A 12,773-nucleotide genomic window follows, 5' to 3' on the forward strand; every position below is an offset into this window, starting at 1 on the left:
TCCCTCTTGGGCGACAGATGCAAAAGAATTTCATTCAGCTTTTTCTTTAATCTCCCTGTCATCTTTTAGCACACCCTTTGTTCCTTTGTCATCTAGGGCCAGCTTCCCTTGCTGGCTTCCTGCTTTTGATGTACTTGAAGGAGCTGTTTGTTGCTGGTTTTGATGTTCACAGCCATGTGTTTCCTCATAATCCTTTTTGCCTCCCTTACAGCTAACTTGCTTCTCTTTTGCCACCATTTATTGTTCTCTCTTATTCTTTATCAGTTAGTTGGACCATTTTTCTAAAGACATATTTTTTTCCTAATAATTTTACCATCGAGCCTCCCTTTTGTTACATTAACCATGGTGGCTTTCTTTTGGACTGAGCTGCCTTTCTAACCTCTTGGAACACATTCAGCTGAGCTTTTAAGACTGTGTTTTGGCAACCTCCGAAGCATCTTTGGACATTTTACGACTCTCTTGATTTTCCCTTTCAGCTTCTCGCTACTATCCCCTCATCTTTGAGAATTTCCCTTTCTGAAGAGCCGTCGCCAACTACATTAGTCGATATCTTGTTAGCATGCAGAATACTGAATCTGGCTTAACTTTATTGTAATTGCAGCTGTTCCCTATCGGCTCCAACAACACTGACTTCCCGCTTTTGGGTCCTGGGTCCCACATAGGAATTAGATCCTAGGATCACATCTCCCTGGTTGGTTCTACAACCATCTGCTCTAAGCCACAGTCATTTAGCATATCCAGAGATATTTCTTTCCTTACTATGACTGAACGCCATTTTTCCAGTTTATATGGGGATAGTTAAAATGCAGCCCATTACCACGTGCATTTTGCTTTTGTTGGCCTCTCTAATTTCTTTTCCATCTCAGAATCCTCTTATTAGCTTTGGTCAGGGGCGATAATATATTCCTAGCGTTAAACTATGCTTCACCTGGTATTGATAATCCACAGTGCTTCTGTAAGAGGAGTCAGCTCCCCCCTGCATTGTCTATTTTATGTGACACTATGCTCTCTCTTTGATGTAGAGACCTCCCTCTAGCTCGCCCTGTCCTATCCTTCCCTGTAGAGCCTGTAACCTGGGATAACAGCATCCCACTGGTTCTCCTCATTCCACCATGTCTCTGTGATGCCCACTATATCAATGTCCTCTTTTCCAAAACTCTGTACTCAAGCTCCCCATTTTAGGTCGAGATGCTTCTACTATTAGCATAGAGATTGCCCAGCATCATCTCTGACTCTGTCCTAACCTTAAAGGATTTATATTGTTTTGCCCTCTAGCCTTTGGAACACTATCACTTATCACATTGCTGTGCTCTTCCTTGTATGTGGTTGTTAAAAACCTCCTTCTCTGTCTGCATCCCCGCATGGACTCTGTATTCGGACAGTCACCTCAGCTCCTGTCGGCTTTCCCAGGGATCAGTTTACATCTGTTCTACCACCTTTTAATGTTGGCGCCAGCAGCCTGGTTCCTCTTTGGTTAAGATGAAATACGTCCCTTTTGTACCAGGCCTGCCTTATCCCAGGACTACAGTTCTGACAAATCTGAAACCCTCTGCCTTGCACCACCTTCTCATCCGCATTGAGACCCTGTATCTCCGGCTTGCCTAGCTTTCGCCCTCGCGGCGTGGAACAGGCGGCATTTCAGAGGTGTCTGTAGGGGTCCTGGATTTTAACCGCTTTCCTAACAGCCTAATTTAGCTTCAGAACCTCCGACTACATTTCCCAATGTCGGTAGTACCAATGTGGACCACAATACTGACTCCACCCAGCGCTGTCTAACAGCCTATCTGGGCGTGGCGTGACATCCACAACCGCCACCAGGCAGGCAGTGCCATCACGGTCATCGCCTGTCCACAAACCCAACTCTATATTCCTGATGATGAATCACCCACTACAGAGCCCCCCACCTCCGGTTGTCGCTGGATGTCAGGCCGCGGGCGGAGGACGCAACGATGCTTCCACGTGGAAGTGGACGCTGGATCTTGGAGTCTTTCAAGGCCCAAGTCCTGCCGTGAGGACTCATACAGCACTTAGCACACAGTTGGGGCTCAGGAGAGTATAAGCACATGGCATGAAAATCAAACTGGCCCAACAAAATGTGATCTCTCCTATGGCTCTGTGTCTCCCAAAAGCAATGGGTTGGGAGGCTAAGAGAGGCTTTAATTCGGAAGGTGTGACTGAGCAGCAGAGCACCAGCTTCGCACGCAGTAGACCCCCAGTTCAATCCCTGGCATTTCCAGATAAAGGATCTCAAGCACAGGAGCTGGGAAAGTCCATCCTGTGCAAGTTAGAGGAGACAATTCTAGGCTAGAGTGGCTTGTGGCTGGACACAAGAGAAGACAGGCTCAGAAGTTGACATCCAGTAGGCAAAGGGAGAGGGTTTAGATGCCACCAGGCACTCTGCCTCCCCAGTGGGTGGAAGAGGGCAGGGCTTGTTGTGAATCCAACATAATAGGGCACTTCCCTCTCCAGTGATGGTGTTCCAAAGAAGAGAACTCAGTGAATCTCTGAAGTAGTAAAGCCCGTCTTCTGTCCCCAACATCAGCATCCAAACATGGCACAGAATGAAAATTGGAAGAATGAGCCCAGATTCTCACCTGTTTCCAAGGCCTCTGCCAGCCTGGAAAGAACAAGAAAACGTAATTAATGAGACCTGGAAAATCTGGGAAGAAGCTTATAAAGGCTGTTGTGGTGCTTTCAGGAACTTGTTTACAGAGTAATGCTTTGAAGGAGCCCCCCCCCCCCCCAAAAGTATGAAAATGTATTCTAGGTGAGTTCCGCTTACAGATCATGACAATTTTCATTAATGGTAGCTCCCTATGGTATATAATAAACAGATTCACATGAATACTGTCCCAGAGTTTGCAGCTTTTCTTTTTTTAACAAAACACCAAAGATCACCACACTATTGCAATTTAAAATTTATTAAGAACAAGGAAAACAAATTTAAGAAAGAGGCTGCATATGAACAGAGAGAAAGCGGGGGTGGGGAGGAGGTAGAATGTTTTCACACTTTTCTCAGAAACTAGAATTCAGGGGTGTCTCATGCAGCTGATGGGATAAAAGGAATCAAGCCAAAAAGAAAGGATGTCATTCATTTGTGGAACTTCCTACCACAGGATGTAGAAATGGTCACCACACTGCTATTTTTTTGCTGTCAATCACAGCTGGCCTATGGCAGCCTCGTAGGGTTTTCAAGGGAAGAGATGTTCAGAGATGCTTGGCCATTGTTTGGTATCCTTGGTATCCTTTGGAGGTCTCCCAACCAAATACGTGCCAGAGGTGACCCTGCTTAATTTCTGAGATCTGACAAGATCAGATTCAGAACAGAGCAATCACGTCTTTAAAAGAGAATCAAACATACTTAATGGTGTTTGGGTCAAGACACTTGACCTCTGGATGCCAGTTGTGGGGATAGGGGGAAGCCAAAACAGGGGAAATTTTTGGCATCTTTCCTGGTGGGGTTTCAGGGGGTATCTGGCCTACAGATGTGGGGAAAATGATGCTGGGTTAGAAGGATTCAGTTTTTTTGTTTGTACTTTAAAATCAAAACCCAAAATATGGACAAAGACAAAACTTGACCAAAGTAGTTACTTTGCAGGGACTTCCAGTTTCTTCTGAAATTAATATTAGCCCTTAAACCCTAAACTCTCAGCAATTGCCATTAACACATCAAAATAAAATTAAATCTTTAGCTTCACCATTGATTTAAAAAACTCACTTTTCTCTGCTGCTTTAACAATCCTTAATGTCCAAAACACGACTGTTCAACTTATTTATTTTTCTGTTCCAACATCACATTTTAAAGGAATTAATTTTCTTCCTGTCATATTTTGACATTGTCCAACATACACACTCCTATAATGGGGAAAACTATGGCATGAATGAACTTGATCTGAGCTGGTGCTTTCTGCAATGCTTTGGTTAGACTTCTTGGGGAGGGAGGGGATCATTTAAGGACACGCACGCGCCCTTCCAACCCTTTACCTGGCTCAGGTGTGCCGCATCCATCCCCTCTGGAGCCACCTGGGCAAAGGGATGCCTTTGGTTGCAGAGGGCAGGCCTGAGAGGGAGCAAAGGAGGGGGACTCGTGGGGTAGCTGATCTTGAGCCTCCCTCCTTTCCTCGCCTCCAGGATGTGTGTGCGGGTTCCTTCTTTTCTGCCTGTCCCTCCTTCTCTCCCGGATGCATAACCATAAGCGCAGCCCTTTCCTGCTCCAAAGGAGACCTACGCCGGTCCGCTCCTTTTTGCGCACCAGGGCCCTCTGCTGGCCGATCCGAAGTTGCATGCGGGGGGGAGGCGGAGTTGCAAGGCGCTTCCCCCGCCATGCACATTAAAGAAATCCCCCCCTTATTGTTCGCCCAAAATGTTTTTAAGCATGCGTAAAGCGCGTCTTCCAAACTCTCAATCAAGATGAACTGTCCCCTTTTTCTGTCCAAGAGGAAAAAGTCTTTCCTGTATGGCCAAAATGTTGTGCAAAGCGCTTCTGGCAAACTCCCACCAAACTCTGCCCTTTGTTTTGGGGGTTGGGTTTGGGGGGGGGGGGTTCTTCCTTTATGGCCAAAGTGCTTTCAAGCACGTGCAAAGTACTTCCTCCAAACTCCCACCCAAAGTAAACTGTTCCATGCTTTTAAGGTATGTGCAAAGTTCTTCCTCTAAACTCCCACCCAAGATGAAGTGGGAAAATGTCCAGAAGTCACTTTGCATATGCTCAGAGATACTGTGTAGGATTGCTTTTTAAAGGGAACCTCCCGCGTAGAAAAACGATCTTTGGATGCAAAGGCCTTGAACATGCAGTGTGCTTTTTCTTTTGTGAAAGGGGACAGGGTTGGGGTTTTTAAAATCCATGCTGTCTATGAACATGCGCACAGTGCTTTTCTGTGGAAGAGAAATCACATTGGTTGTTCAAAAGTGGGGCATTTGATATGATTGCCAACATCCTGGCGGGACCTGGAGACCTCCAGCTGTTGCAACTGATGGTGACATAAATGAACTCCCCTGGAGAAATCAGTGGCTTGGAGGATGGATGGGATATAAACAAAACTCAGGTGCTCCAAAATCTCAGCAGTGAACGTAAAAATCAAAAAAGTGGAATTAGCTGGGAAAACAGCAGTGGCGTAGGAGGTTAAGAGCTCGTGTATCTAATCTGGAGGAACCGGGTTTGATTCCCAGCTCTGCCACCTGAGCTGTGGAGGCTTATCTGGGGAATTCAGATTAGCCTGTACACTCCCACACACGCCAGCTGGGTGACCTTGGGCTAGTGCGCCCCCCCTCTCTATATTCGATTACCACCATATGCTACCCTCTTAGAGGGGAGTCCGGCCGTTCCCTTTCCTTAGGGAGGCCTCTAATTAAATTGGTTTTTGGGGCGCCTGATATCTTTGTACTGACCGCTGCTTTTAATAAATTTTAATAGATTTTATTGGTTTAATAACTTTACTGATTGTAATGAATATTGTTGTGCACCGCCCAGAGCCCCCCGGGATGGGGCGGTCTACAAATTCAATAAATAAATAAATAAATAAATAAATAGTCACAGCTCTTCTGAGCTCTCTCAGCCCCACCTACCTCACAGGGTGTTTGTTGTGAGGGGGGAAGGGCAAGGAGATTGTAAGCCCCTTTGAGTCTCCTGCAGGAGAGAAAGGAGGGATATAAATCCAAACTCTTCTTCTTCTTCTTCAAAACAGAGTCACAACATCTTTTCCTATGAGCACCCAAATTCCTATTCAAGCAGACATGAACAGTCTTAACTAGGTAAAGAAAAGAAGAAAAAATTGAATTTATATCCCACTTTTCTCAAATGTATGGAGCATCAAGGCTGCTTACAAACTGCTTTCCCTTCCTTTCCCCACAACAGACACCTAGTGAGGTTCTGAGAAAACTGTGACTAGCCCAAGGTCACCCAGCAGGGGGGAAACAAACCTGGTTCTCCAGATAACAGTCTGCTGCTCATGTGGAGAAATCAAGAATCAAACCTGGTTCTCCAGATCAGAGTCCACGGTTCTTAACCACTACACCACACTGGAAAACTGCTCTCCCTAGCCTTTGTTTGATGCTCTACCAAACCACCACTTCCTGAGAAGAGTGACATGCATGAAGTACTAGTCCCCATCCCAAATTAGTAAGTTTGTGTAAAATGCACTGTGGTGCTGTATCTTGACCACTGAAGTCTCACTCCAGCTTAGTGAAAACCCAAAGGGAACTGCGCTGTATTTTTTTATAGTGGTGTTTCCTCCAAATTTATTAGTGTTGAGTATTTGTGCCACCTCTCCAGGAACACCCTCCTAGCAACAAGCAGGGAGGGCTCACTACACCCACCATGTATACAAACCACCTCTCAGCCAACAAAAGCAGCCAATGCTGTCCCATTTGACCAAAATGTTTGTTAGCAGGTCTATCTGCTTCCCCAAGGACAGGTCCATGACAGAATTCTTCAGAGGTAGAACATCACTTCAGAGATTTGTTCCAGGTTGGAAACCACAGCATATTTCTTCCAGCAAAGCAGTGACTTGCTCTCTTCTCAGGCGGAAATCAGAGGATTCAGCCCACCATTCTCTTTCTCTGCAGTGGCAGCTATCAACCCAGAGATATCCTATCAGGTGGAGGACTTGTCTGACTACTGGAACAGTTACTACACCTGAAGGAACCTGGCAAATTCACAACTGCTCCATAATTACTTCAATTGAACTCTGTCTCCCAAATTCATTGTGGTGCTTCAAAGTAAGTTGACACACATTTAGACCACTATTCGCTGCATTGATTCTCTGTTGGACACAGACATTCTGCTGGACAGAAAATGTCAACTCTGATTATTTACATGGACTTGGCTAAATGAATGAGTTGTTTTTATACCCTACTTTTCTTTAATTTAATTTAATTTAATTCTTTAATTTACACAATTCTTTAATTTAATTTACACAAATCGCCTGCTTGTGTAACATGCACTGTGATGCTGTATCTTGAGCTGTGGAGACTTATCTGGGGAATTCAGATTAGCCTGTACACTCCCACACATGCCAGCTGGGTGACTTTTGGCTAGTCACAGCTTTTTGGAGCTCAGCCCCACCCACCTCACAGGGTGTTTGTTGTGAGGGGGGAGGGCAAGGAGATTGTAAGCCCCTTTGAGTCTCCTACAGGAAAGAAAGGGGGATATAAATCCAAACTCTTCTTCCTTTCCCTTCCACACAACAGGCACCTTATGAGGTAGGTGGGGCTGAGAGAGTTCTGAATGAATTGTGACTGGCCCAAGATCACCCAGCAGGCTTCATGTGGAGGAGTTGGGAATCCAATCTGGTTCTCCAAATTAGAGTCCACCATTCTTAACCACTATATTACACTGTGAATCCTTCATCATGGGATATGCTTTATGATATGCTGGCACTGTATACTGGGAGCATTTTAAGGATCCACAGGAGTCTATCCTGTGTGCATTTTCTGATGGGAAATAAGAGTTCTCCTCTGAATGAAGCTCTTCCCACACTCCATGCATTGATATGGCTTGTCCCCTGTATGGATCTTCTGATGGGATAAAAGGTTTCGTCTTTGACTGAAGCTCCTCCCACACTCGGAACAATGAAACGGTTTCTCCCCTGTATGGATCCGTTGATGGGACGCAAGATGGGCACTCTGGCTGAAACTCCTTCCACATTCTGAGCACCGGTAAGGTTTCTCTCCAGTGTGAATCCTCTGGTGTGAGGAAAGATATGTGTTCCGACTGAAGCTCTTCCCGCATTGAAAGCATTCATATGGCTTCTCCCCTGTGTGGATTCTTTGGTGAGAAGAAAGGCTTGTACTCCGGCTGAAACACTTCCCACATTCTGAGCATTTGAAACGCTCCTCCCCTGTGTGTGTTCTTCGATGTGAAGACAGCTGAGTGCTCCAACTGAACGTTTCTCCACACTCCAAGCATTTGTAAGGTTTCTCCCCTGTGTGTATCCTCTGGTGGGAATTAAGATCTGTTCTGTTTCCAAACCCCTTCTCACAATGTGAGCATTTGTATGGTTTTTCTACCAGGTGGATTTTTTGATGGGACAACAGATTGCGACACCAGCTAAAGCTCTTTCCACACTCTGGACATGTATATGGTTTCTCCCCGGTATGGAGTCTTTGATGTGAAATGAGATGCGTATTTCGACTGAAGCTCTTTCCACACTGGGAGCATTTATACGGTTCTTCTCCTGTATGCGTTCTTCGATGTATGCTCAGTTGAGTATTCCACCTGAAAGTTTTTCCACACTCTGAACATTTATAGGGCTTTTCCCCTGTGTGAATTCTTTGATGGGAATTCATATCTGCTCTTTTTCTGAAAGTCTTTCCACAATCTATACATTTATATGGTTTTTCTCCTAGGTGCATTTTTGATTGGGATATATTGCACCTCCAGTTGAAGCTCTTTCCACTTTCAGAGCATGTGTGTGAATGGATTCTTTGATGTAAAGTAAGGCATGTGTGCCACCGGAAGCTCTTTTCACAGTCTAAACATTTGTATGGTCTCTCTCCTGTGTGAATTCTTTTATGTGATGTGAGGGTTGAGCTATGACTAAACCTCTTCTCGCATTTCAGGCACGCATATGGCTTCTCCCCGGTGTGTGTTCTCTTATGTAATGTAAGGGTGGTGCTTTGTGTGAAGCTCTTTCCACACTCCAAACATTTAAACGGTTTTTCACCCGTGTGGATTCTCCAATGTGTATCAAAGACTGATTTATAAGTGAATGTTCTCCCGCACACAGGGCACATGTTCTTTTCTTGGGCTGGGGGGATGTTCTGAGTCTCAGGTCCCTGATAAGCAGAACAACCATTACGCCTCTTCTGTTTTGCTTCCATTTTTCTTCTTTGCCGTTTCTCTTTTGTAAATTTGGCTGCATCCAATGGCACCTGGCATGGTTCGCCCTCTGCTTTGATCTTCCACCCATTGCCTGCTGGAAGAAAGAAAGGAAGCTGGTAAGATCTAAAAAAGTGGTTCCCAAACTTTTTCAGGCTGCCACCTCCTTTTCCCAGGCCACCTGCCTAGTGCCTCCCCACATGCATATGAACACACATCTCTTTCTTAGTATTAGGCCTACTGCAAATTCAAAACAACTTCTAACACTGTATACCCACAGATGTATTTCTCAAGTAAAACATAACCTAGTAAAAGTAAAACAATTTATTGAGCTGTTTTAGCGATATAAAAGGGTATGTTTGCATTTCACCCATTACGTCTTCATAGTTTTAATGGGATGGATGCGCTCAGTGGAGGGATACCAGCTTCTCAACATCAAGCTGCAAGGCACTAAGACAAGAGTCTTAGATCTCCACATTCAATAATATTCAGCCTGTTTTTCTGATTGGAAAGAAGCTGGGTGACTGCACTGAACCTACGCTCTGCTAAATATGATGTTGGAAAGGCAATAAAAAGATATTTGTTTTGTTCCACAGTGCAAGGTCTTTTTGAGAGAACCATGTAAATGGTGCACAGAAATTGAAGATGCCTTTGCTCGTTCTCAGCCTTGGCTCCCCCCACCCACCTCTGCTACACAAGAAGGAGAGCGGTGCTACTTTTCCTTTAAAAAATCTTGCCTTGCAAAGCAGCAGCAATGGGGCTCTTTGCCTTAGCTCCCCCTTCCACCCAGGCTACACAGTGAGGAGAGTGCTGCTTTTCCTGTAAAGCTCACCTGTCATCAGGATGGAAGGACAATACCCTTTTCTCGCCAGCTGGCCCACAAATTCCTGTGCCACCTCCCTACCACCCCATAATTTTTTACTGCCACCCTTGAGGTTTCACCACCCCCAGGTGGGCAGTACCTCCCACTTTGGGAATCCCTAATCTAAAACAAAAGCATATTTAACACTTGTGCCAGCCAAAGCTTCTGAACAGACTTCAAGGGCAGACCAGATAGACTGTACTGCAGCTGTCTAGCCTGGGTGTGATCAGAGTAAGACCGACTGTGTGAACAGCTAAGATGCACTTAGCTGTTCTTGATACTGAAAACACAGAAAAGGCTTTCATATATGGCATAGTTTAACTCTGCTAATTATTTTTGAAGGATAGTTGCAGAAAAGGCTTTTAGCTATGATCACTATAAGGGAGCTCTAAGTTCAGAGCAACCTCTTTGGGCAGGCAGAAACAAGAGAAGTCACTGGCCAGTATTGCTCTGCTTGTGAAATTTCAGGGTACCTGATAAGTCTCTGCAGAAAATGGGAGACTGGACTAAACAGACCACTGGTCTAATCCAGTAGGACTCTTCCTGTATTCTAAAACATCAAGTACCAAAGAAGAATCATGAATGCAATGCAAAATGAAACCTTCCTTACAGAAATTAATTGTACTGTTTCCAAACACATTTTTTAATTAATGGAAATTCACCCACACTTGATATTCTGTGGCTTCTCAAGAGCAAACAACACATTCAGACCTCATCAAGCCATTGGGCGAAGGGGTCCTTTTTGTTTACAGATTTGCAAGAATGCAGGAGGCTTACCTAGAGTGGCCACATTCCGACAGTTCTCCAGCATAACTTCAATATAAAAGGCTCTTTGGTGCAGATCCAGCAGAGCCCACTCTTCCTGGGTGAAAGATACAGACACCTCCTCGAAGGTGACCAAATGCTGCAAGAAAAAGGATACTGTCCATTCTCACATTTTCTCTTTTAAAAAATCCTGCCTTTCTTCTAAGGAGTCCAACTGAAAGTTCTCCTTTCCCCTATTTATCCTCCCAACAGTCCTGCAAGGTAAGTTGGACTAAGAAGGAAATAAACAAACAAATAGGTGGGGCAGTACAGAGAGCTCAGTAATGATAAATACAAACTGTACCTTGGCTTCATAGTCAAACAACTGAAGACTGAAATATCAAAAAGCTGAATACTCAAAAAGTTCACTGACATCAGTGAACTTAGAAAAGCTTTCCAAAATAAAGGACTGGGTAAAGCATTGCTAAGTGTGGTGTCTATTTAAATGAAGCTGATTAAATAAAGCTCTCTTATGGAAGTGTTACCTAGCACTAATAGTGCTTAACAAACTAAAAAACCAAACAGTCCCAAAGAAATACAGCCTGGCACTGATTGTGCCAAATAAAATTTAAGTGACACAAACTCAATATGATCACTGAGAGCAAACCCTAAGCACAAAATGCACTTGCATTCTAAACGCAGATCGCACCATTTGTGCTGGTATGTAATATAAATACTTTTCAAACACTGTAAACAGCCATTAAGAAATGCCTCTATCTGAGACAGATCCGAAATCTCTCTCCAAGCTAGCAAGTTCTGACTATGCTTGCATCGTGTCCTTCTCAGGCTTGAAGTAAATTGGCAGAAATACTACTCAGTGGTGTAGTATTAATCAAAACCTTTTAAAGAAATTCTCTTTTCAACTACAAACTACTGCCAGGATCTCTTGCAATAGAATGGAACATTTCATCCTGTGATAGCACTACTCCACAAATCACCCGCAGGCATGGTGAAGTTCACTTTTCAACTACATAGTATTGCAAAAGATCTGGCCAGCACTTTATTTTAATTTTAATGAATTTAATATCCCGCTTTTCCCAACCTGATGGCCAGGCTCAGAGGGAAACAAAACCTGATAATACATTATCTGCTGACCATATTCTTTAGGTGGAGCCTGCAACATTTTATTCACTGGTAGCAGAAAGGACTGTTGTAGTTGAAAAGGAAATTTCTTTTGAAATCTGTAAGTACTGATTTTATGTAGTTGAATATTTGCATGGCACACACTCTCAGACAACAGTCGCTCTAAGGCTTCCGTATCACTGCTTGGAAGTTTGCTCTTGCTGAGTGGAGCTGAGCCACCAGTGAGAGCTTCGTCTGTTGGGTGGTCACCCAACCTATGCAGCACCAATATGCTGCCTGCGCAGTCACACAGCCCACAGTGTATGTTGCTCTCAGCGTGGTGGAGTGGTCACCCAGCAGGCTTCATGTGGAGGACTGGGGAAACAAACCTGGTTCACCAGCTTACAGTCTACGGCTCATGTGGAAGAGCAGGGAAACAAACCCAGTTGACTAGATTAGATGAGAGCCAGTGTGGTTAAGAAGAAGAAGAGTTTGGATTTATATCCCACCATTTTCTCCTGAAAGGAAACTCAGGGCAGCTTACAAACTCGTTCCTCACAACAGGTACCTTGTGAGGTAGGTGGGGCTGAGACAGTTCTGAGAGAACCGTAACTGGCCCGAGGTCACCCAGCAGCCTTCATGTAGAGGAGTGGGGAAACAAATCCAGTTCATCAGATAAGAGTCCGCCACTCATGTGAAGGAGTGGGGAATCAAACCTGATTCTCCAGAGTCCACCTACTCTTATCTGAGTAGACTCTTATCTGGTGAACCAGATTTGTTGGTTCTATAAATTTAGGCAGATCATGTGAGGGAGGGGCAGGAAAGGATGAGTCTTCAAGGGCAGGCCCAGATAGACTGTACTGAAGCACTCTTGCCTAGGTGTACTCTGCTCTTGTGGCTCTTTCTTACATGCTCAGACATGTTCAGGGTAATGCTGATCACCACTTTGGGGTCAGGAAATAATTTTCCTCCAGGCCAGATTAGTCAGGGATCCTGGAGGTTTTTTGCCTTCTTCTGGCCCTAGGGCAAAGTCACTGGGGGTTGTGAATTTCCTGGTATGCACAGGGGGTTGGACTAGATGATCCTAAAGATCCCTTCCAACTCTTATGTTTCTATGATTCTTCACAGATGCTCCTAATATGATACAAATTGTTTCCTGCCATGTTCCTTCATAAGAGGGTGCTATGTGCGAAAGGGCATGAAGCAAATGCCTTCAGTGTTAAATTC

At 44.6% G+C, this 12,773-nt stretch overlaps 3 protein-coding genes across 12 annotated transcripts in view; 1 reads left to right on the top strand and 2 right to left on the bottom strand.

The window, feature by feature from the left end:
• The window catches only part of LOC125428587 (zinc finger protein 883-like), a 1,608,225-nt gene that overhangs the window by 1,343,993 nt on the left and 251,459 nt on the right, over positions 1-12,773 (bottom strand). The window lies entirely within an intron of this gene.
• LOC125428534 (zinc finger protein 345-like) overlaps positions 1-12,773 on the top strand; it is a 770,962-nt gene that overhangs the window by 629,670 nt on the left and 128,519 nt on the right. The window lies entirely within an intron of this gene.
• The window catches only part of LOC125428612 (zinc finger protein OZF-like), a 38,185-nt gene that overhangs the window by 11,221 nt on the left and 14,191 nt on the right, over positions 1-12,773 (bottom strand). For 3 of the 7 annotated variants that reach the window (XM_048489033.1, XM_048489034.1, XM_048489038.1), the window contains 2 exons: positions 10,458-10,584; positions 7,243-8,915 (listed from right to left, as the gene is read on the bottom strand). In XM_048489033.1, coding sequence (XP_048344990.1) covers positions 7,414-8,915; positions 10,458-10,584 — 1,629 coding nt within the window. In that variant the 3' untranslated portion in view covers positions 7,243-7,413. Of the gene's footprint in view, positions 1-2,594; positions 2,618-3,718; positions 3,949-3,984; positions 5,045-7,242; positions 8,916-10,457; positions 10,585-12,773 lie in introns of those variants that run through there. The other 4 variants (XM_048489039.1, XM_048489036.1, XM_048489037.1 and 1 more) reach the window with 4 other exon arrangements.

This window comes from Sphaerodactylus townsendi, linkage group LG03 (assembly GCF_021028975.2).
Source record: "Sphaerodactylus townsendi isolate TG3544 linkage group LG03, MPM_Stown_v2.3, whole genome shotgun sequence".
NCBI classification, from domain to species: domain Eukaryota; kingdom Metazoa; phylum Chordata; class Lepidosauria; order Squamata; family Sphaerodactylidae; genus Sphaerodactylus; species Sphaerodactylus townsendi.